At 39.6% G+C, this 25,912-nt stretch overlaps 1 protein-coding gene across 2 annotated transcripts in view; it reads right to left on the bottom strand.

Annotated features, from left to right (window-relative positions):
• LOC137240064 (NADH dehydrogenase [ubiquinone] flavoprotein 1, mitochondrial-like) overlaps nucleotides 1–25,912 on the bottom strand; it is a 109,509-nt gene that overhangs the window by 83,287 nt on the left and 310 nt on the right. For both annotated transcript variants that reach the window (XM_067765980.1, XM_067765981.1), the window contains exon 2: nucleotides 25,518–25,871. In XM_067765980.1, coding sequence (XP_067622081.1) covers nucleotides 25,518–25,871 — 354 coding nt within the window. The remainder of the gene's footprint in view (nucleotides 1–25,517; nucleotides 25,872–25,912) is intronic.

A 25,912-nucleotide genomic window follows, 5' to 3' on the forward strand; every position in this document is an offset into this window, starting at 1 on the left:
AAAGACAAACTTAGAAAAATGATCTACACATACAAACACATAAACATTACCATCACGAGTACGTGGGTAGGGACCCATAAAATCGGCGAACAAACGTTGAAAAGGGCGTGCAGTGAGTCGTTGGTTTCCCATCTTGGGTTTGTTAAAGGCATTTTGCGTGTTATTGCCTTTACATACTTAGCATGATTTAAGACATGTCTGAACGTTTCCCCATACCTGGCCAATAATACTTATCTCGGACACGTGATAGGGTGTTATGAATACCTCCATGACCAGCAGAGGGAGATGAATGGGATGCTTCTATCAGGCTCCTCCGCAGCTCAGTCGGGATCCAGAGCTTCCTGGCATGGTCTTCCAGTAACTCGTCTCCTCTGTTGAACTGTGAGCGTTTATACACGTATCCGTCCGATTCGTCAAGTTCTTGCAGTCGGTCTTTATTTTCAGTAACTGTTTTCCGTAGTTCTATGTATTCGTCCGACTGAAAGTACGGTGAGTTGAGGTCAACGTCTAATATCCTGTCGCCAGTAGTAATTTCGTCCATGTTCCTTTACGGTGTTTGTATATTGAAGTTATACTCTTGCAGCTTCAAGCTCCATCTTGCAAGTCGACCAGCCAGATCCTTCTGGTTCATGAGCCACTTCAGGCTTGCATGATCCGTTATCACCGTAAAACGTAAACCCTCCACATAGGGCCTGAACCTCTTAATACTAATTACAGCAGCGTAACATTCTAACTCTGTAATACTCTAATTTCGTTGTGCTTTGTTAAGCTTTGCTGAAACATAAGCAATCGGCCGCTCGTTACCAACTCGATAAAACCCGCACCCCTGAGTCATTGTGCCGAGCTCAGGGGAGAGAGGACCCTGTTAAGGGTCAAGATCGGTACACAACGGTGACGAACTGGATTGTTAGGGACTTTGGTTTTGATTATGTTTAGGAATTGATTACTTTGGGCTGGTAGGTGCGGTATTCTGCCACCTTAGTAGGTCGGGGTGAAACCCTATCGAAACGGCTGGTAGGCTAATGCTGCACCTGCCCACGTCCCGTTAAAACCGTGGCGGGTCTCAAGGAACGTTCCGGCTCCGTCGCCGTTAAGTTGGTGGTGTAGGTACGGTTGAAGATTTTCCTGCTTTGCGTCCGGTTTGGCTCTGAACGCATTACTCATAAGGTAATGCGTCAACCCTCGCGTGGCCTCCTTGCGTAGCATAGATAACCACGAGACCGTTGAAGGGCGACTACACAATCGGCTCCGGATAGCGGCCTTGAGGGGGGATTTTTTAGAATGGACACGACTAACACGAATCCGCCAAGGATGGGGTGCGGAAGAAGAGCGGTTTTGATGGAAATCCGTCAAATCAATCTTCAGCACTCTATGGCGGCTTCCGCAAATTTGTTGCTCTGCCTCGAAAAAGGCGGAATGGATATAGTCCTTGTCCAGGAGCCGTAGCTGAGTAGTAACGGCAGTAAGATTTCTGGATTAAGGACTGGAAAATTCAACACCTTGGCGCATGGGGAGGCAAGTAGGCCTAGATCCTGTGTGCTTGTTAAAAAAGAAATTAAAGCTTTTATTATCTCTAATTTCAGCAATGCTGGCGTAACCACGGTCTGCCTCGAGCGAGGAAGTAATGAAATGTGGGTGGTCTCAGCGTACATGCCCCACGGGGACTGTCCCAATATACTGGAAACTCCATCCTGCTGCAGCTGTATGGAGGATGATGAGGTGGAATCACCAAATCACTTTATGCTTGATTGCCCAGCTTTTGCCAGAACTAGGCGAAAGTACTTCGGTCGCGACTCACTTGGATCTCCCGAGGATTTATTCAAAGTTGAGATCGGTATCATTCGGAGCTTTATCGTTGCTACCCAACGATTCTCTAAGTAGCTAGATCTAAGTCACCGTTATTTTTGGTGTATGTGGTATCACAACGGACCTTCGTGTTGTCCAAGTGTATCCTGATCAGGGCAGCTACCACCTAACCTATCCTATCTTCGTCGTCGAGTTGGAACAGTACTCCACCAACTCCGTCAGTTGAAGCGTCACACTGTATGTAGAAGTGTCGGTCAAAGTCCGGATGTACGTGCCGATATTAATTTTTGCTTCAACGCCTCGAATGCCTTCCTTGCGTCTTCTGTCATCGTGAATTTCTTTATGTTCTCTTTCGTCAGTCGGTTATTTAAGGGCGCTGCGATGGTGGCATAATCTTGGATGAAACGTCTATACCAGCCTGTCATTCCAAGGAATCTTCTGAGCTTTTTCGGGGTACGTGGCTCGGGAAAGTCCCGCATTGCTACTATCTTGCTATCATCCGTGCGAATGCACCCATCTCCAACCACGTATCCGAGATAACGTACTTCCTTAAAACAAAATTTGCTCTTTTCAAGGTTTATCGTCAATTTGGCATCCCGAAGACATTTAGCTACTACAGACAACAAATATAAATGGGACGAAAAATCATCAGAACAAACAAGCAAATCATATAGGTAAACAAAAACAGACTCGCGGAGGGAAGCAGGTATAATTTTATCCATCAGTCGACACATTCGTTGTGCCGCGGTGCACAGCCCGAATGGCATGACTGTTAAATGATACAGGGGTCTACCAGGTACAGTGAAAGCAGTTTTCTCCCTGGACTTTCGCTCCAAAGGTATCTACCCAAAACGCGTCTTTCAAATCAATGGCACATATGTACCTGGTATTCTGCAGACGGCTTAGTATTCCATATATGTTAGGGAGAGGGTACGCATCCTTAATGGTTAGTTCGTTCAGTTTTCGCGCATCCAAACGTAATCGGTTCTCCGTTTCCTTTACGACAAGTGTAACGGGGGAGTTCCAGCAGCTGTTGCTTTCCTCCATCACGCCCATTTGCAACATCCTGTTCAACTCTGCAAATATCAGTTTCTGTATTGCCGGAGAGATCGGATAATGCCGCTGTTTTACCGGAAGGTTTTCATCCGTCACCTCGATAATGTGTTGCTCTACATCAGCTTTGCCTAACCCAAGGACTGCAAATGAGGGGAACTGACCTTTCACGCGAGAAGTCGATCCCTAGATAGACCTCCTATTGTAAACCAGGCACTATAAGGAACTCTAGCTCTCTAGTGGTATGGTCCCATAATACTGGAAGAGTCACTACTCCTACCACTGCAGTTTCACCGCCATTGGCTGTTTTAACGTTTTGTCCTTGGATCGGCACAATCAGACTTTCATTTCCTTCTAGTAACTTATTGGGATTTTTCCCTAAGCAGCTAGCCCCGGCCCCGGAATCCAAGAGCGCGAGCACCTCGCGTCCTCCGATTTCAGTTTTCGCGAAAAACCTATTATCATCTTTAACCGACACAATCGTTGAAATTATTTTCTTTTTAATTCTAAACTTCTTTTGTTTTCCCCTCATTTTCTTTATTTTCTTGAAATTTTTCTCCTTCTTGGAGTTCAGCTCTTCGCAGAATATACGCTTACGCGCCTCCTCATACCTGAATTTCCTCTCATGCAAACTTTCACCACCTGACTCAGGTTTTTTTTTCAAATATATGATCCTGGGTTCACGCCCCGGGCAAAGCTACATCAAAAATTTTAGAAACAAGTTTTTTCAATTATAAGAAAATTTGTCTAAGCGGGGTCGCCCTCGGCAGTGTCTGGCAAGCACTCCGAGTGTATTTCTGCCATGAAAAGCTCTCAGTGAAAACTCATCTGCCTTGCAGATGCCGTTCGGAGTCGGCTTGTAATTTGTGTCTGTTCGTTGGGTCCAGTTATATGCCAAAACAAGCTTCCGGAGTAGAGGAATGTGAAGCGAAAACGTAAACAATCCTTGCGGAAAGAATAAATAAATCTTCATAAAGTATTTTAGGCCAGTGCAATGAAATTAGCATCCATAAAATTCAGAAAATGTCAACTATGTTCGTGCAGGAATCCGTTTTAACAAAACTTGGTGGCCACTGCAGGGAATTGGCCAAAAGGACGACAAAAACACTCTTACAATTATGAAACCACTTCACTGAAAAAAATATTACACGGCGGCAATAAATTCTATTGCTTTTTTTGTACAAAATGGCGTGGATAATAAAATATAAACGGTTTTCAGTGTTTTTTACAAATTTTCTTTAATTTATTTTGTTCCAATGTTCACAAATTCCGTACAAACAGCTGATTTCCCTCTTCTCGTTACGATTCCGTCGTAATGCAGTATACCCAACTTCGATTAAAGCGGAGCGTAGAACGGGAACGTAATCGAAATGCAGAATAGGGGTGTCTAATTTCAATTCAGCTAATGTGCCCGTCTTCGTTGCAAAAGTTAGGTTTGCCAAATATGGCTTAAGGTTGCCCTTAATTATTTTAACCAATTCGTTTTCTGGGATTCTCTGTCTAAGGCGGAACGTAAGATCGTGGACGTCGGCGTAGTAATCGTCGAAATTCTCCTGGGGTTGCTGCTTTCTTTCCATAATCTCACGTATTATGTCGTAGTCTGATTCTGCCGACTTAAACTGAGCTAACATCTCCCTCTTTAACCCGAAATAATCAAAGGACTCATCCTCAGCGTGATCTTCCAGTATTTGCCAATACCACTTAAGAGCAGGCCCTGTCACTAAACAATGAAATTCAGAAAAAAGTTGTTCATAGGAAAGCTCATACTGGACTCGCATTCTTTCTAGTCGGAAGACAAAACTCTCCACCGTCATACCCTTAGCCGAACCATCTAATTTCAGGTGCCATTTGTCCAAATCCACCTTCGTCCTTGCCGTGTAGCTAAACGATCCTCCTTGCTGCTGGTGATCGTTGCTAGTATTTCGATTATTTTCGGTGCTTTCCCTTGTATGGCCGGGTGTCGACGTCGTAGCGTGAGGACGTGGTACAGGTGGGTTTTGCATGGATGTTTCCACGCCAGTGACGCTATCGCTTAGCTTGGACACATCCGCTCGTACCTTTCGCACCTCCTCCATATGCTGTGCCATCTCTGCATTTTGTTGCATCATAACTTCGATTATTAGCCCAATTGCTCGATCCTATCTGCTAGTGGTGCTGCACTGCCCCTATTTTCTGCCCCATTAGCATCATGCGATGAAGATCTCCCCGGTGGCGCACCTCCAACTGCCCCCTCTTCTTGATCGGCCATTTCTAATATCCTCTCAAGCCTACGCGAAAAATTCAAGAAGCTGTCAGACGTGTCCAAAGCTTTCCTCTCGGTCACCGTTACCTCCTACCTTTGGTTTCCCCCCGGATCACGCTGCCCAAAAACCCTAGCTGTCCACTGGTTCAGGTTCTATTGGAAGGAAATCGACTGGGTGCTCAATACCTGTATCTATTTGGGTGAACAAAGATCCTGCCACCTGATTTTGTAATTGCCAAGAATAATCCCACGTTATCGGTCTTTCGCGAGTAGAGTCCCAGACCACGTTTCGGTATTGCTCCCCGTTTCTTGGAATTCTCCATATACTATAAAGTATTGACTTGTACGGGCACCCGCTTTTTTACGACCCGCAAAAAAAAAAACAAATATAGAAAAAGGAAAATTATATAATCTGAATCCAATTAGATGGATGAATGCTATATATACAATATATGTGTGTATATATATAAAAAAATTGGAATTATGTAAAAAAAAAACAACAGAATATAATCAAATATAAAAATTCAATTCAATAATTCACTGAACCACAAAATTCAGAGGGTTTACAAAATATTCAAAAAAAAGGAGAAAAAGGGGAAAAAATAAAAATTTACAAATGTATATGTAAATGTATTAAAAAATCCTTAGCTCTGAACGCTTACAATAAAAAAACTTCAGGGAAAAATATGGTAAAAAAACACAAGAATTAACACTAATAAAAAAGAAAAATGTTTATGAATTACAAATAAGATGTAATTTAAAGAATGTATTAGTGTGTGACGTAATCTATCTAAATATAATTCAGATAACTACTGAACACAGATATATTTCTGAGCAGTGGAAAACTCACGAAATTTGCGTGAATATATAAAAATATGAAAAGAAATATGTGAGAATTCTTTGAATAAAAACAAGGAAATAAGTAAAAAGAATTCAAAAAAAAATAAAAATAAAATAAAAATTAATTGGACTAAATGTGTCTATGCAAAAAAGTGTATGAAAATAACAAAATTTCAAATAAAAATTTTCAAAAAAAAAATTCAGTAAAAATGTATAAATCAAATTCAGATGAGTATCTAAAAAAAAAAATAAAAAATTAATAAAGGTAATTGGGAAAAGAAAATAGAAAGTATATAATTTCAAAAATAAAAATGGTGGTGTATTCAATGTGTGTGCGTATTAAATATTTTACTAAAAATAATATATTGATAAAAATTTTTTTTTTAAATAATAAAAATTAAATAAATTCATTTGGTATGTGTATATTAAAATCTTAAAAAGAAATTCCAACCGAAAATAAATGCAAAAAAAGGGATATACGAATTCAAAGAAAATAAAAAGGTATGAAACTCGGGGTGTAACTATCAAAAAAAATCTTCCAGAAAAAAATAATCACTAAAAGAATGTTTCCAAAAGAAATTTCTAACTATAAAACTTTAGATCTCTTTAAAATAAAACTGAAATGGAATTGCAAAATAAAAACTGTAATTTTTCTAATCGAAAATGTTCAACGGCTTGTTGGTGCATGCTAGGTGTTGTCCTCGTCTGAATGGATCTGTTGGTGAGTCGAGTATTGTTGAAGTGTTTTCTGTCCGAAGTCAAAGTCAACTCGTTTACTAATTCCAGCACTACAGCATCTTAAGTACTAGCTCAAGAAGTGGCTGCCACAACTTTCCCTTACCCAAAAAAAAAAAAAACTTACCCTCGATGCAAAGAACAGAAGCCTCATATGTGCACCGTGCTAGATCATACACATAGCAGCAAAAGCAAAAGCATCAACAAAAAAAAACCAAAACATTATTTAAATTGCTGCCAATGATTTCGGATACCACTCTTACTAACGTTGAAGTTCTTAACAGGACCCCGAAATCTAGACAGCCCTCCCCCTATATTTTTGTCAATCATGCATTAACCGCTCATTGCTAACTATAAGTGGTGTTGCCTTCATGACCCTAACTCTGCTCGAAAAGATGGAAATGCGTGGAAGTAGAATAAATGGAATACTGAAAAGATAGGTAAACAACTACAGGAAAGAAAAGGAAGTAAGTTAATACAAAGAAAGTATATAAAAAATATGCGAGAAATGAAATATAATTAGTGGGTTATTCGTTGGGCGCCATTGTTATATAACTGCTTGTGTTGGGAGAGGGGAGGCATGGTTGTAGCCCGGCTGAGGCTCGTCGGCTTAGGAGCGCTGTTCTTGCCACAGCTCCTTCCTCCAGTTGCATAGCAAAAAGGGTTCATGCCTAGGCGCAGTATACTAAAAGAAAAGGTGATAGACTAAAAGCGGGAGAAATACTGTCCGTGTCAGGTTGGAGCCTTCCCACCCTTCTGTTCACAAGAAGTGAACAGCCTTGAACTCCACTATGGCTCCGTCAACCGAGTGGAGTTCTCTATCTCCTGACAAACGTTCGTCACTTAGTCTTCAGTCCATGTCCCTCACCCCCTTCAACTGTCACAACTCACCTTGCACTTGCCACAAGGGCAACACCTGCACCAACAAAGAAATACGTTTAGCCTGACATATCTACTATGTTCCGACTAAAAGAAACTTCAACCCATTAATAATAACGTATCTGGATAATTTCATAAAATTACACAAAATTCTTTATTAGTACATAACTCACGTAAAAATTTAAATAACAAAAAAAAAAAATCCTCCTAACTTAATGGTTTAATCCAAGAAACGAAAGTCAATTCTTCTAACGATCATCAATTGGCAGTTTACCCCAACAAAAGTTATTTCTAATTATTTCATTTCAAAAGTAAAAAAATATAATTTATCATTATTCAACTAAGTTCTATAAATTGACTTTCAAAAATTCTGATCTTGCTTAATATTCCTTGAACAAAGCCTAAGCATACAAATTCAAATTCTTTTAAATATGTACATACGTGTGTACCTACGTTTAGTTATCAAAAAAAAATAAATATATGTACCTGTGGTGTGTATATGTCATTATATTAGCGTGAACTCACCTCGCTTTTGTCAACCGGGTTTGGTACCAAAGACGGCGTATAAAGCTGAAAGTGAAGAAAAAATATATAATAACAATACATGTAGGGTACTCAGTTACTAGGGCATTGACCAAATAACCAAGATCAAGGACAGGTTTAGATCTTGGCCTTTTTGATGTTTAAGTTTTCTTTTAGTTTTCGATTTTTACTTCGGCCGCGCGGACGTGAAAAAAAGAAAATTATTTTTTGTGAAAAAAAAAACAAAAAGTACGTAGGTTGAAATAAAAAGGTTACGCGCAATCGCAGAAAAAGTGAAAACAAAAAGAAATATTAATTAAATTTAAAATTCAAAAATGTGACCAAGTGATAAAAAAATGCAAAAAAATTGTATGCTATTAAAACTTTGATGATCCAAAGAAGCAATATTAATTTAAAAACAATTAATAAATTTCACTAATTAACAAAAAAAAAAAATATTTACAACAGAGATTTGTGTGCAAAAGTGAAATGAGTAAATTTCATTAGCAGTAACTGGTCTTAAAAATCTTTATTGCAATTTATTTAAAAATAATCTCAAAAGAAACGATCAAAAAAAATTCAAAGTGAAATATCTCCAAATGCGCTTACGACCTTTTGCACACAAGTGACTCCTTATATAAATCAATTCAAAAAGAAAGGCAATCCATATTAAGAAACGTGAAAGAAAAAAATTCAACAGCAAATAAATTTTGCATAAATAAAAAAAATTTCTTCTTACAGCTACGATATTTATGCAAGTTTTACAAAAAATAATAAAAATTAAAAGAAAAGAAAGAAACACAAATATGATTACTTAAAAGACTAAAAAAAAAATTATAATATTTTTGTGTGATTAAATTCTTAAATTTTCCTGGTGTGCCCTAATGGCTTATCGGAGCGGTGGGCATGTGAGATAATGACAGCTCCCGTTTGAAAATTTCATCGGCTCTCCCGATCGCTCAATTTGTCCCCCAGCGGGTAAGGGGGTAAGAATATACCCGCGGTAGGTATGCCTGTCGTAAGAGGCGACTAAAATACCAGATTCAAGGGGTGTGTAGCGCAACCCTTCAGATTGCCAGCGCAATATATAGCTTCTCCAAACCTAATTGTCAACCTCACCTATCCGCGGCGAATCCTGTTTCACTAACAGACGAGGCTCTGGCGACCCCAAGCTCCTCATGGAACTTGGGGGTGGGGAGGGAGGGGATGGCCTGAAGGTTTAATGTGGCCACAAATCGTTCCCGAGATGGTCGGGCTAGCACCTTAATGGTGCTGTGGTACCGGAGCGTACCGGATCTGTATCCGGCAAACGACTATCACATCGATAACGCCTTCGGGGAGCAACCTTATCGCTACAACAACAACAACATCGCTCAATTTGTGATGTTGCTGATGTTCTGCTCCGTTGTCGCTGATGAGTGATGTTGCGTTATATGTATTAATATTTTTGTGGTGGTTGATTCTGAATGTTACCAATGTTGCTGGTGATGTCTTGACTGCCACCGTGCAGAATGTTGCTGGGCCACTTATTGCTGGGTTTCTTACCAGTATGTTGCCGTAGTTATATTGCGGGACTTTATGTTCATGTGTGCTAGTAGATAATGTGTTGTGTCGTGTTCATGGGTTTTACCTTGTATATGCGTTTGCTTGTATTAGTGAATTGTTCCTTGTGTTCTGCTCTGTTGATTATAATTGTGTTTTGTTGTGTATCACATATTACTACTCCCAATTTTGTGCCAAACCAATTTTGTAAATCCTTGTGTGAATAATTGTCTCTTGCATCCTGATCCTTGATTGTCTTCTGCGTTGGTTGTTCCAGCTGTTGTTATTGCCTTTACTTGTGCATACTTGTCGCGGCCTATGGCTGCTTCGGGCATCTAAAGAAATACAAGAAAATTTAAATTTTAAATTAATAAATTTTTTTTTAAATTATTAATCGAAAAAAAGGAACATACGAGATTTCATACTTATATAATGCACAAAAAAAAGCCAAAAACACAACTAACCTAGAAAAATCCAGCTCAAACTTATTTACATCAGGATGCTGTGCCGTAGGGTGGCAGTAATCCAGATTTAATTTTTTCACTTTTTATATGTAGGTATATCGGCGCGACACTTATCGTCAACCCGCACTTTTAAGCAAACTTTAAACTTTTTATTATTTTCAATAATTCACCGTATAACCCACTGTTTAAAATAAAATTTTCACTTTTTTTCACTCGGTGAAGCAGCATAGACCGCGACTATTGACTTTTAATAATTAGACCGTGAAGCGGACCCCCTTTTACCTGGCGGCACTTATCGTTGTCACTGTTCGGCAAAGCCTTTCAGCCTCGATCAAACTTATCCGTGCTCGACGTCATAGCGGGTGCACCTATGCACGTATATGCATCCCACTATTCAACCAACTATTGGTATTGGTTTAATGCAAGAAGGAGAAAATTTTGTATGCCGTTGCATACACATCTGTTCATACACCCGGTTGCGTGAAAACAACAATATTTTTTCTAAATTTCAAAGGCTGTCGTTACAGATTAAAGATTCTTTTCCGGCAGACGCAGCAAAACCATTTCTCAGGACCGGGGTCAGGAGACGAACCCGGATTGGGTTCGATACCTTCCCGGAGCAAGAGATAGCAAGAGAGCAAGAAAGAGCAGTCCCACTGCAAGGAGCTGCTGGGATGATGACAATTTGTTGGAGGGACGCAACAAATTAAATGAAATGACAGTCCTTGGTCGGGAAAAATCCAGAGGCGCCCCGGTACATAGAACCGACTGCCTTGGGAAGCGATTGGTTAGAATATACCCGCGGTAGATATGCCTATCGTAAGAGGCGACGCAAATACCAAATAGAATCAAGGGGTTGTGTAGCGCAACCTTTCAACTTGCCAGCGCAATATATAGCTTCTACAAACCCAATTGTCAATCTCACCTATCCGTGGCGAATCCCGTTTCATTAACAGCCGAGGATCTCGCGACCCCGAGCTCCCCATAGATCTATGGGGTGGGAGGGCGGTATGGTCTAGAAGGTAACATGTGGTCATAACAAATCGTTCCCGAGATGATGGGGCTTGGTACCGGATATGCATCCTGCAAAAGACCATCAACATCGATAACACTCCCCAAGATCTTCGTGGAGTGTCCTTATCGCTACAACAACAACACGGCTTACTTCACCTGGTTATTCCACCATGGTCACGAGGGATTGATAGAAGGTGACGGATGTAAGCAGTTCCTTGCTCTAACGCCGCCATCTTGAAAATCATGTCGCTTTATAAAACTCCTTTTTTATTCAGAGGAAAAAATTTATGTAAAACTATACAAATCGTTTTTTTCTGAAAAATTGTACAACGCCATCGCTTTTTTACCCCAGAGGGTTTGCGAGTTTAGAATATACCCGCGGTAGATATGCCTGCGGTAAGAGGCGACTAAAATATTAAATTGATTCAAGGGGTTGCCAGCGCAATATATAGCTTCTCCAACACAATTGTCAACCTCACCTACCCGTGGCGAATCCTGTTTCTTTGTCAGCCGAGGCCCTGGCGACCCCGAACTCATGATGGATCTAGAGGGTGGGAGGGCGGTATGGCCTATAAGATTGCATGTGGTCATACCAAATCGTGCCGAGATGGTCGGGCTGTTACCGGAACGTACCGGATCTGCATCCGGCAAAGGACCATCGACATCGGTAACACTCCCCACGGCCTTCGGGGAGTGCCCTTATCGCTACAACAACAACAACCAGAGGGAATATCAATATATCAATTTTGCTACTATTGTTGTTCTTGGCGACCTGTTGTTTTAGATATTATTTATGTTTTGCTGGCTTTAGGTCGATACCCGTGATTAAAACACTGGTTTTTTATTTTGTTTCCGATATATTTCGGTTACACTTCGGTAACCGTCTTCAAGGAACAACAAGCACACCATTTTTATACTCAGTTGAGCAGAGCTCACAGAGTATATTACCTTTGATTGGATAACGGTTGGTTGTACAGGTATAAAGGAATCGAGATAGATATAGACTTCCATATATCAAAATCATCAGTATCGAAAAAAATTTGATTGAGCCATGTCCGTCCGTCCGTCCGTCTGTCCGTTAACATGATAACTTGAGTAAATTTTAAGGTATCTTGATGAAATTTGGTATGTAGGTTCCTGGGCACTCATCTCAGATCGCTATTTAAAATGAACGATATCGGACTAAAACCACGCCCACTTTTTCGATATCGAAACTTGGTAGGTGAGTGGAACTTATGACGCAGAATAGAAAATTAGTACAATTTTGGACAATGGGCGTGTCACCGCCCACTTTTATTTTAATTTAATTGTTTTATTTTTTTTATTTTCTATTCCTATATGTATGCTTAATAAAAATTAGCAAAATCGGAGAACAACCACGCCTACTTTAAAAAAAATGTTTTTGAAGTCAAATTTTAACAAAAAATTTAATATCTTTACAGTATATAAGGAAAGTATGTCAATTCGACTCCAGTAATGATATGGTGCAATAAAATACAAAAATAAAAGAAAATTTCAAAATGGGCGTGGCTCCGCCCTTTTTCATTTAATTTGTCTAGGATACTTTTAATGCCATAAGTCGAACAAAAATTTACCAATCCTTGTGAACTTTGGTAGGGTCTTAGATTCTAGGACGATAAGTGTTTTCTGTGAAAAAGGACGAAATCGGTTGAAGCCACGCCCAGTTGTTATGCACATTCGACCGTCTGTCCTTCCGCTCGGCCGTTAACACGATAACTTGAGCAAAAATCGATATATCTTTACTAAACTCAGTTCACGTACTAATCTAAACTCCCTTTGTATTGGTGTAAAAAATGGCCGAAATCCGACTAGGACCACGCCCACTCTTTCGATATCGAAATTTACGAAAAATGAAAAAAATGCCATAATTCTATACCAAATACGAAAAAAGGTATGAAACATGGTAACTGGATTGGCCTATTGACGCAAAATATAACTTTAGGAAAAAACTTTGCAAAATGGGTGTGACACCTACCATATTAAGTAGAAGAAAATGAAAAAGTTCTGCAGGGCGAAATCAAAAGCCCTTGGAATCGTGGCAGGAATACTGTTCGTGGTGTTACATATATAAATAAATTAGCGGTACCCGACAGATGATGTTCTGGGTCACCCTGGTCCACATTTTGGTCAATATCTCGAAAACCCCTTCCCTTTAAAACTACTCATTAACAACTTTCATTTGATACCCATATCGTACAAACAAATTCTAGAGTAGCCCCTGGTCAACCTTTATGGCGATATCTCGAAAATGCGTCCACCTATAGAACTAATGTCCACTCCCTTTTAAAATACTCATTGACACCTTTCATTTGATACCCATATCGTACAAACAAATTCTAGTCACCCCTGGTCCACCTTAATGGCGATATCTCGAAAAGGCGTCCACCTATAGAACTAAAGCGCACGCCCTTTTAAAATACTCATTAACACCTTTCATTTGATACCCATATCGTACAAACAAATTCTAGAGTCACCCCTGGTCCACCTTTATGGCGATATCTCGAAAAGGCGTCCACCTATAGAACTAAAGCCCACGTCCTTTTAAAATACTCATTAACACCCTTCATTTGATACCCGTATCGTACAAACAAATTCTAGAGTCAGCCCTGGTCCACCTTTATGGCGATATCACTAAATGGCGTTCCACCCATAGAACTATGGCCCACTCCGTTTTAAAATACTCTTTAATACCTTCCATTTGATACCCATGTCATACAAACACATTCCAGGGTTACCCTAGGTTCATTTTCTACTTGGTGATTTTCCCCTATTTTATCTTGAACGGCTGACATGCTGAAGACCTTAGACTGGTTAAGTGTGAAACAAAAGATTTTTTTCCACTCCATGAAATTCATATTTAATATCAAACATGGAAATGTACCTGAGTATTTAAATAAAAATATAGCATTAGTTGAGCAAACTCACAACATAAATACGAGGAGCAAACATAATTTCAAATTGCCGTTTTTTAGAACTGAAATTGATCAACAGAACATATTGGGATTCAAGGGGTTGTGTGGCGCAACATATAGCTTCTCCAACCCAATTGTCAACCTCACCTTCGAGCGGTGAATCCCGTTTCACTAACATACGAGGCTCTGGCGACCCCAAGCTCCTCATGGAACTTGGGGGTGGGGAGGGAGGGATGGCCTGAAGGTTCAATGTGGCCATATAAATCGTTCCCGAGATGGTCGGGCCAGCACCTTAATGGTGCTGTGTTACCGGAGCGTATCGGATCTGTATCCGACAAAGGACCATCACATCGATAACACTCCCCAAAGCCTTCGGGGAGTAAGGTAATCGCTACAACAACAACAACAACAACAGAACATATTCTACAAGTGTCTGAAAAGTTACAATGATCTGCCTATGGATATAATAAGTTGCAACCAAATAACAGTATTTAAAACAAAATTATATGAATATTGTAAAAACTTAGCTATAAGATAAAAAACTGTAATATTTTCTAATTTGCGAATTAGGCTTCTGGCCGTAATAAATAAATAGTCTAATCTAATCTCCAAAGCTCTCAGCTGAGTATATAATATTCGGTTACACCCGAACTTAGCTTTCCTTACTTGTTTATTTTACATTTTACATATTAAAAATATATACCTACATGAATTTTGCCTTAATTACATTTGCACGTCCGTACACCGTAACGTGGAGTTTTGCACTGCCTGTTTGTTCGGTAGTAAGTGTTTATAAATATGTGCGCAATTGTCCGCGTCAGTTTTGTAGTTCAGTATAATGTCTGCAGGTGTATTTGTTATGTGAAGCATCCCCTGCTAGACAGCTATCAGTCATTTGAGGCATCAATTTACAGATATGGCTGATGGAAATTTACATCACAGCGTAAAGCAAAGTTTCTATCAGGTTGTTAGAAGCGACATGACAAACCTGATGTAAACATTCTGTATACGTGTATGCATACACATACATATCATGGTTTTCCATACGAATAAAAGGAAAAATTTATGCGAGTGTATTAGTGATGTCAAAAATTCTGTTAATGTGTTGGAGTTTCCGTCAGCTCTGTCTATCAGGGTCTCCAGTGTCATTCGTTTTCTTCTTGTTGAATAATTTTGGCTTTTTCGAAATCAGCTGTATGTCCGCTAGATGCACAATGGGCATGAGTGCTGTTTTTTGCGATATTGAATTTTGGCAATATTTTATATCTTATTTGTGTTGTGCCAATCTAGTTCTTTGCTTAGCTTTGGTGGTTCCTACATAGATATTGTTACACAGTACGTTGTTTTTACCGCTACATGGTATTTTTTAAAGTACGTTGCTCTTTTCCGTTTGGGGTATTTTCGATTTTGTCAAGGTAAAGAGATTTTTCAAAGTATTTGAAGGCTTGTGTGCTATTTTTACTTTGTCTCTGTCATAACAGTCTGATTTGGTTAGGCGTTCTAACAATTTGGGTACGTACGTCATCGATTTAAAAGTTGTTGGTTTTTTTGTTATAATATGTTGCTCCACATTCACGGAGTTTTTTATTAACGTTTTTATAATATTCTCAGGGAAATCATTGTTTTTTAGGATATCTGGTATTTAATTTTTAATTTCAGTGTGGTACATTTCGTCCGGTATTTCCAACATACGTCTTATACAGCCCGTTGCTGTATTCATTATCATCGTCTTTGGATGTTTGGAGTAGTAGTTCATAATTCGTCCTGACGCAGTGGGTTCTTTGCCCCACTTCAACTTTAATTGATTTCCTCTTTTGATTATAATAGAATCTAGGTAGGCTAATTCATCTCCCTCTTCAAGTTCTATTGTGAATTTGATGCTTTTGTCGAATGAGTTTAATGCTTGGAGTGTATTTTGTATCTCGTTCTCTCGTATAATCGCGAAGAGATCATCCACGTACTTAGTCAGCAGTCTCGGCGTGAATCTTAGTTTTTTTAAAGTGGTGTCCAATAGTTCTTCCATTATTATGTCCATAATGACAGGAGACAAAGGCGACCCCATCGGCATTCCTTTTAATTGCGTATATATCATTTCGTTGAACTTGAAATACCTGTTTTACTCTATGCACAATTTTAGTATATCCATAAAAATTTGCTTTGGAATCTTTGTATGCTCTTTTATTACCATCCATTTCTTTTGTATAATATTTAAGGCCAACTAAGTTGGAATGATTGGAAAAAGTGAGATAACATCGGATGAAATTAGTCTTTCATAATCGCATATCATCGTATTATTAATCCTCTCTTTGAATTCTAGCGTATTTATAATATTATATATGGATTTCGCTGTGATTTTTTTTTAATTTGGCTATGAATTGGCATAAACCGTATGCTGGAGCTCCGATAACTGAGCAAATTGGTCTGAATGGAGTTCCTTCTTTATGTATTTCCGGGAGTCCATAAATCCTTGGAGGTAGGGCGGAGTTAGTAGTGAGTCTAATTTTCTCTCTCTTCGATATCATTTCCATTTTAAATAGCTCACTAAACTGTTCTTTTAATTTTGTAGTCGCGTTGGAGGATCTTGTCTTTGAATTCTATAGGTCGTCAAGTCATTTAATATGTCAGCCATTTTATTCTTGGCTGGCGGCCACCGTGATGTGATGGTAGCGTGCTCCGCCTACCACACCGAATGCTCTGGGTTCACACCCCGGGAAAAGCAACATCAAAATTTTAGAAATAAGGTTTTTCAATTAGAAAAAGCGGGGTCGCCCCTCGGCAGTGTTTGGCAAGCACTCCGAGTGTATTTCTGCCATGAAAAGCTCTCAGTGAAAACTATCTGCCTCGCAGATGCCGTTCGGAGTTGGCATAAAACAAGTAGGTCCCGTCCGGCCAATTTGTAGGAAAAATTAAAAAGGAGCACGACGCAAATTGGAAGAGAAGCTCGGCTTAAAATCTCTCCGGAGGTTATCGCGCGTTACATTTATTTTATTTTCATTTTATTGTTGTAGTCATTAATTTCCATAGCAAAGGTTTTATTACCTGTGTCAGTTGTTAAGATTCGAATGTTGTCATTTGCTCTTAGAAATTTCTGCGTCCGTCCCACTGTATCGAGAATTGCACGGTCTATTGCACTAAGTCTATTTGTTTTTGTGTGCTCTCTTATTAGTAACGAAAATTTTGTTCGCGCCTCTTCTTGTTGCTCTTTTTCGTTGAGAGTCTGTATGATCTCCTCTCCATCAGTGATATACCATACCAAAATATTAAACACTCTCATTAAACACAAACACAACAAATTAAAGATACAAAACCGACATGTTGAAAATATAAAAAGAACACTGAGGAAACAGCTGATCCCAGAAGATTTTTTAGAGCTAATGGAAAAGGAAGAGAATGTTGCCAAAAAACTAACAACAGCATTACAGAAGCGACAACAATCAAAGCTCGAACTGCGCAACAGCATACTCAGCAAAACAACCACGAAGACTGGTTTGTCAATCACACGAATGTGGAGTTCCCGCAAGACATTAAAGCTCTGCTAGCGAAAGGGCCTAAGTTCGGACTGCCGGTGGAAAATAAAAAAATTCCAATATTTCAATATATTGTAACGAATTTGCTGCAAATCCTCTTATTTGCAATCCTCTGCTAAGTTCGGATCACTAAACTGTTGAATAAATAACTCCAATATTGAACAATGGAAAAATGGCCTTTATTAAAGTACTTCACAATAACAGTTATACTTTGCTACTCGCTGGCTTAATAACCAAACTGATTGATAACTCAAATGAAACTCTACTATTGGCCGCCAGATCGCGTGCTTAATCAAACTGATTGATAGCTCAACTCAAACTGAATTACAGCGCCTCTTCATCTGTTGCCTTTTATACCCTTTGGTTTCCTCGTTCGCATTTTTCCAGAATGTACTAGCATTGTCCATGAGCTCTCAAACTTCTCAGCTATAACTAAAATTGCACAATTTTATACATCTTTTAGGCACTTCCAGAATCTACTAGTCCAGTAGCTCTCAAACTTCTCAGATATATGCATGTGTTTGCGCATTGACTCTCCGCTGCTCGTATTCGTACATGGTACATATGTGTAGACGCAATTATTTATTCGTTTATGTAGATACATAAAGATTGAATTATTGATGTGAATGTTTGTAGTTTACAGTCTCTCGCGCGCATATAGGCGTATAAGTAAATGCATCTGTGTGTGACATCTCTCTGGGCTGCCTTATATATGTGTATACTTGATTTGATTATTAACGTAAATACTGCTTGGCATGGCCTTAGCATCACCTTAGTGATGGGATAACTTAGTGATGCTAATATCCGTGACAATATCAACAACGTACTGTGTAACAATATGTAGGAACCACCAAAGCTAATAACTAGATTGGCACAACACAAATCAGGGGCCAAATCGTAACATCCGTGATCATATAACTCGTCACGTAAAAATATGATTTTCGGATTACGACATACGTGAACGTACTACTTCGATCGTTATTTTATTATATTTATTATATTTCTTTATTTCAGTCTATGGCATTTAACGCCCTTACAGACTAGATAACAATGTTAAATTAAAATTAGATAATTATTTAATAGTATAGTACATAAGTTGAGTATAGACACAATAAAACTTACATGCTATGAAGAGATTGACCAGCACATTTATCTGTTTGAAAAGATATCAGTAAGTATTGTTTTAAAAGTAAACTTAGAAAGAGCAAAATCAATAGCTGAAGAATCAGAGATGCGATTAAAGTCGGTCATAGCTCTAAGCAAAGGTGCGTTTGAAGCATAGAGGGTCGGACGCAATCCGTATAGAAAATAGGTATATTACGAAGAGGCCTTATAGGGATATGGAATCGGAGACTCCTGAGGAGACAAGGTGCATCAACTATACCATTAATGATGTCATAAACAAACTTGGGCGATAGGACAGTTCTTCTGCATTCCAGGGACTCTAATTTGATAAGTGAGCACCTGGATTTATAAGATGGAATCGATTCAGAAAAGTTCATCGAGCGCAGCGCGAACCGAACAAACGCTTTCTGCACACGTTCAAGCTTAACAGTATGGCATTCATGATACGGCCTCCAAATAAAACAGGCATATTCCAGCTTCAAACGAACTAGTGCAGTGAAAAATAACTTGAGGGTGTAGGGATCCGTGAAGTCTGTGCAGGAACGCCTAATAAAAGCCAGAAGTGAATACGCCTTAGCAATAGTAGAATTTATATGAGTCGTGAAAGAAAATTTCGAATCGAAGACAACACCCAAGTCCTTTATCTCGTTAAGAGTTGAGAGGTGGGTACCATCGAGAGTGTAGGAAGTGGGAATGAGGCCACGTGATTTAGAAAAGCTTACAAGAAAGCATTTGTTAACATTTACTGGCAAGTTATTGGCACGACACCAAACAGCAACGTTATCTAAATCAGATTGCATTTTAATCACGTCGTCTGAGTTTGCGATGGTATTAAAAATCTTTAGGTCATCAGCGTATAATGGAAAGTTAGAGTGCTGGAAGCAGGTGGAAATATCGTTTATAAAAATTACAAAAAGTAATGGGCCAAGTATGCTACCTTGAGGCACCCCGGAGGTGGCTGTGAATGTGTTTGAAGAGTTATTGTCTATAACCACAACACAGCTACGCTGGTGGAGGTATGATTTAATCCATGATAAAAAAAATCGAGTGGAAGCCCACGCGAGTCAATTTAGAAATCAGGATAGAATGACTGACTTTATCAAATGCTTTTGAGAAGTCGGTGTACACAGTATCAACTTGACAACGGTCATTTAAAGAAGATATGCAAAAATCAGAGAAGATAGATAGGTTTGTTACAGTGGATCTACCGGTCATAAAACCATGCTGATTTTCAGTGATTAGAGGTTTAACAGCAAAGTACATTTTTTGTTCCACAATGTACTCGAATAATTTTGAAACCGATGATAATTTTGCAATGGGCCTATAATTCGCGACATTGTTCTTGCTACCACACTTGAAAATAGGGCTGATGAAGGTTATCTTCCACGCATCAATAAATTCGCCACACTAAAGATTTGTTGAAAATTAAAGGAGGGGAAATGCCAGAGCCAATCAATTTTTCAAAAGATAAGACGATAAGCCGTCAATATCAGTATGGGTAGATGATTTAGGGTTTTCCTTAATGTCGGATTCAAAATTACGAACATAGTTACCATGGAGCCTCTTGCCGAACGCTTTGAATAATTTAGAATAATGCAGGTATTTTTCTTTATACGCCATTAGCTTAGTGGCCTTGAACTTATTGTAAAACCTATTCCTCTGATTCTTAAGCCTCTTTAGTTTTCTAGTATACAATGGTATTCTGTAACACCGCTTCATTTTCTGAGGTATATTGTTTATGCAGATTTGATTCACAACGTTTTTAAATAAGCTGAAGCATCGAGCAAGATCACATCCCCGAAACAGGGCTTCCCAATCAACGGAAGAAACTTCCTGATATATAGTCATAATTTCCACCTCTAAATGAAAAAGTAGGATCCTCATTCAGAGTTCCAATACTTTCGAAGTTATAGAATTCTACTTCGAGGATAAGCGGAATGTGGTGCAAACCAGAGCACGACAACGGTTCCAGGCATTCGGTGACCGTACAGCTAAAATTAACATTAAGAAAGACAAGATCAAGAATTCTCGACAGTTGATTGGTGAAGCCGTTGATCTGAGAAAGACTAACACTTGAGAAACTGTCAATAAGGTAAATCTCAGAAGTGGTGTTTACATTGTTCGGAACCAATGAGTAGTTATTATCGACGTAAGACCATTCAATATTAGGTAAATTAAAGTCACCCAATATGCAAAAGTTACCACTATCACAAGAACGAACTAAATCAGTAATATTATCTACATGAGATTTTGGATCGCAACATACGGTCAACCATGGCTCGTTACTGCAAGACCTGGAAGGGTCTACCCTTCCCCCATGTCTTAAAAGGTGGACCGCAAATTATCTGGGTGGTCGGCAGGCATCGGTGCAATTTAGAAACGAAACATCAAAACCAAGAAGAATTAAACAAGGGGTGCCACAGGGTGGTGTCCTGGCCCCACTTTTGTTTAATTTCTACATATCTAAGCTACCTTCACCACCGGAAGGCCACAGGCCCAGACCCACAGATCGATGAGCTATGCAATAGAATAAACGGCTACCTCCATGATCTCTCCAGTTTTTTCGCCTCGCGAAACCTGGCATTATCACCGACTAAATCTTCCGCGACCTTATTTATGTCTTTGTTTATGTCGACCATTTTGAACATCCACGTCGATGGCACTACGCCACCGACTGTCCTACATCCCAAAATCTTGGGTGTGACGTTCGATCAGGATCTACATTTTGGTGAGCACGCAGCCGCAATTGTTCCGAGAATTCAGAGCCGTAACAAAATCCTCAAATCCCTCGCTGGCAGTACTTGAGGAAAAGATAAAGAAACGCTCATGATTACATACAAAGCAATTAGCCAGCCGATTACGTGCTACGCGTCACCCATATGGTCGCCAAGCTTAAAAATCACCCACTGGAAGAAGCTACAGGCCTGCCAAAATACTGCTCTCAGAATCGCTACGGGCTGTCTTCTTATGTCCCCAGAACACCATCTGCATAATGAGGCGCGAATACTCCCCATCAGGGAGAGAAATGAGATGCTGACCAAACAGTTCCTGTTGAATACCCAGAAACCTGAGCATCCAACAGACATCTGATTGATGAGCCAGCACCGCTTAGGGGCTTAAGGAGTCATCTCCGTAAGCATTTTGGGGAAAATACGGCACCTGAGAACCCAGCCGTATGAAGCGAAAAAACACAAGCAGGTCCTTGGTGAACTCCACAAACAGGCGTCGGACCTTTATGCCGGGAATTGCCCGGTGAATCCAGCACTCAAAGAACAGTATCCAAAACTCGCGGAAGAGGAACGCGTACTCCCCAAGGAAACGCGTGTCACTCTTGCTCAACTTCGTTCTGGATATGGTAACAGGTTAAACTCTTACCTATCCAGAATCAACTCCGACATACAAAATGTATGCCCCGCTTGCAATGTGTCCCCACATGACACCAACCATCGCTTTAATTGTAATGTGGAACCAACGCCTCTAACACCCCTTTCCTTATGGTCCACCCTGTTGAAACAGCAAGTTTCCTTGGACTCCCGTTAGAGGATATTGATAACAATTTGTGATCGGTCGCGGCTGTTAGGTGGGGCACTGCTACAACAACAACAACAGTGACTGAACGTACACGTTCCGTTCCACTCACACACATTCGAACACAAACTGACAATCTTATACATACAAATTTCATTGAAAATGTAAAAAAAATTGTTAAAATAGATGAATAAATAAAATATAATAACAAATTTCAAACTGTTTTTATTAACAAAGGTTGAAATCAAACAAGCTTAATCCAAGCCAAAAGGAAATATTGGCGGAATTCATGGCGAAACACCCGCTTTGGTATCGGCTTGCTTCAAATTTAACTTCTCCAGAAAGTAACTAAAAGGTTCTTAAGTTAAGCGCAATCTCTTCAAGAAACTGGAATATTTTTTTGTTACAAAGATATAATACATAAATGATATGCTTGTGCTTTGTGCGATAAGTACAAACGGTTACTGCACTCTCTTAACCGCGTTTGGACTATCTTTTCATCGCCTTCGCTATTACTGGAGCTCAAACAAAACAATAAAATTTGATCCATCGCAGTTATTTACTTTTTTTTTATATTTTGGCAACCAATTTGACAGTTCAAAATCTATTTTGAGCTAAAAATACAATCCAATCTAATGTGGATCGTAGAATTTATTGTGAATTGAAAATAAAATACGTTCGCTATCGTAAATTACGTTTGCTCTCGTATGTTATAATCCCATTTTGTTCCTAGGTTTGACGTATCACGTAATTGTCTTTCGTACAGCTGCCGATCCGTGATCGTATGTTACGATTCGGGCTCAGATATAAAATATTGCCAAAATTCAATATCGCATGGCCCACTGTGCATCTAGCGGACACACAGCTGATTTCGAAAAAGCCAAAATTATTCAACAAGAAAAAATTACAGAAAACGAATGACACTGGAGATGCTTCACAAAACAAATACACCTGCAGACATTAGACTGAACTACAAAACTGACTCGGACAATTGCGCACACATTTATAAATACTTACTACCCAACAAACAGGCAGTGCAAAACTCGATGTTACGGTGTACGGACGCGCAAATGTAATTAACGATACAATTTATGTAGGTATATATTTTTAGTATGTAAAATAAAAAATTTTGTGTTTGTAGTTCCTTGAAGACGATTACCGAAGTGTAACCGAAATATATCGAAAAAAAAAACAAAAAAAAACCAGTGTTTGAATCACGGGTATCGACCTAAAGGCGGTAAAACATAAATAATATGTATATTAATTTTGGTTCCTTCGACCACGCTTATAAAAAATTTTTCTGGGTTCATAACGCATCTTTTGACACCTCTCCCGAGTGGCCATATAAATCGTTCCCGAGATGGTCGGGCTAGCACCTTAATAGAGCTGTGTTACCGGAGCGTACCGGATCTGTATCCAGCAATGGACCATCACATCGATAACACTCCCCAAAACCGTCGGGGAGTAACCTTATGGCTACAACAACAACAACACCTACATCAACACCAACATCAACAACAACAACAACATCAACAACACCAACAACAACACCAACAACAACATCAACAACAACATCAACAACACCAACAACAACATCAACAACACCAACAACAACAACAACAACAAAATGGCCGCCAATGCAGAAATGTAAGGGTAAGTCTAGTTGAGGGGTCGACTGCTAATACGCTACCAAAAATATCGAAAGGTGTCAAAAGACGCGTATTTACCTCGACAACAATAATCTGAAGGCGGAAAAGATACATTATTTTCCAGTCCGGAGAAATTTGCAGTTGAAGTTGGCGATTTTCATGTGGTTGTTGTAATGGTTGTGTACCCAACCACTCAGGGTAATTTGTTATAAGCGCGGCCGAAGGCAGCCAATGCAGAAAGGTGTTCTGCGCAAAAATACTCTGAATCTGGTTTCGGAGGGACCCGCGGGTCAATTTTCGGTTTTTCGTTAAAATCTCTTGAACGAGTTAAAACATTTATTTTCCTCTTTCGGATTACTAATACTGATGTCAAGACGCGTCGCTTGACACCTCTCTCGATATTTTTGGACGCGTATTAATTAACAGCCGACCCCTCAACTAGACTATGGTAAATGTCTAGCTGAGGGGTCGACTGCTAATACGTTACCAAAAATATCGAGAGGTGTCAAAAGACGCGTATTGACCTCGACAGCAATAATCCGAAGGCGGAAATGAAAAATTCTTATCTGTGTCCGGAATTATTTGCAGTTGAATGTTGTTTTACCCACAAAAAAATTGTGAACATAAGTGTTTTGCCCGGATATAGTTTTGGTCTCCAAACTGGTGTTGAATCCAAGCAGGGGAATTTTTTATAAGCGCGGCCAAAGGCCGCCAATGCAGAAAGGTGTCCTGCGCAAAAATACTATGGATCCCACCCTGGGCTTCGGAGCACTCCGGAATCATTTTTTGGTTATTCGTTAATATCTTTTGAGCGATCTAAAATTTTTATTTTCCGCTTCGATTATTGTTGTCGAGGCCAATACGAGTCTTTTGAAATCTCTCTGGGTATTTTTGGACGCGTATTACCGGTGTCATGCTGTCGTATAGAATTACCATATAATTTTGCGTTCTAACAATTATATTATGATATTTTATCCAAAACCGATTGAAAGACTTAACATTTTGGTAGTAGTGCAGTTTACGGTACCCACCCTAAAGTTGGGCCAAGATTTTCGGGTGAGGTATCAAAAGACGCGTATTAATCTCGAGAACAATAATCCTAAGGCGGAAAAGAAAAATTGTATCTCTGTCCGGAGATATTTGCAGTTGAATTTGACGTTTTCCATGTGGTTGTTGTTGTGTTAGTACCCACAAAAAAAATTGTGCATCACCGTGGCGGTAGCCACGTTTATACCACACACCCGGACTTGGCATGGCGTAGCCCAGGGTTATTTTTTATAAGCGCGGCCTAAGGCCGCCAACGCAGAAAGGTGTTCTGCGCAAAAATACTATGGATCCCACCCCCGGTTTCGGAGGGACCCGCGGGTCTTTTTCGGTTTTTCGTTAATATCTTTTGAACGGGTAAAAAAGTTAACTTCCGCTTTTGGATTCTTGATCTAGAATACGCATCTTTTGATACCTCACTTGAATATTTTGGCCCAAATTTCGGTGGGTACCGTAAACTGCACTATTACCAAAATTTTTTTTTCCGCCTTCGGATTATTAATACTAATGTAAAGACGCGCCGTTTGACCTCTCTCGGTATTTTTGGACGCGTATTAGCAGTCGACCCCTCAACTAGACTATTACCGAATTTCCATTGTATATTAGCCACATACCTTCATCAGCGTTTACCACCAGAAACTTTGGACGTCCATCTGCAGGTTTGTTCATGAACGACCATTTCATACCAGAGGGGAAGCCAGCGCCACCCCGACCTCTAAGTCCAGAAGTCTTTAGCTCATTAATTATCCAATCAGACCCCTTCAGTAAAATTTCTTTTGTTTTATACCAATCTCCGCGCTTTAAAGCTCCCTTTAGACGCCAATCATGCCGCCCATATAAGTTTGTAAAAATGCGATCTTGATCGAAAAGTGGTCCGAATTTTGTTCTTGTTTGCGTAGGAGGCGTGCCTGCAGGTATTGCTGATCCTTGTGAACGAAATTGTGTCACAACAAGTTGATAGATATATGCTAAAAAGAATTTGTTTAGTAGTTCACTTCTTCTTTAGGCA

The sequence above is a fragment of the Eurosta solidaginis genome, chromosome 2 (assembly GCF_040869045.1).
Source record: "Eurosta solidaginis isolate ZX-2024a chromosome 2, ASM4086904v1, whole genome shotgun sequence".
Taxonomy (NCBI): Eukaryota; Metazoa; Arthropoda; class Insecta; order Diptera; family Tephritidae; genus Eurosta; species Eurosta solidaginis.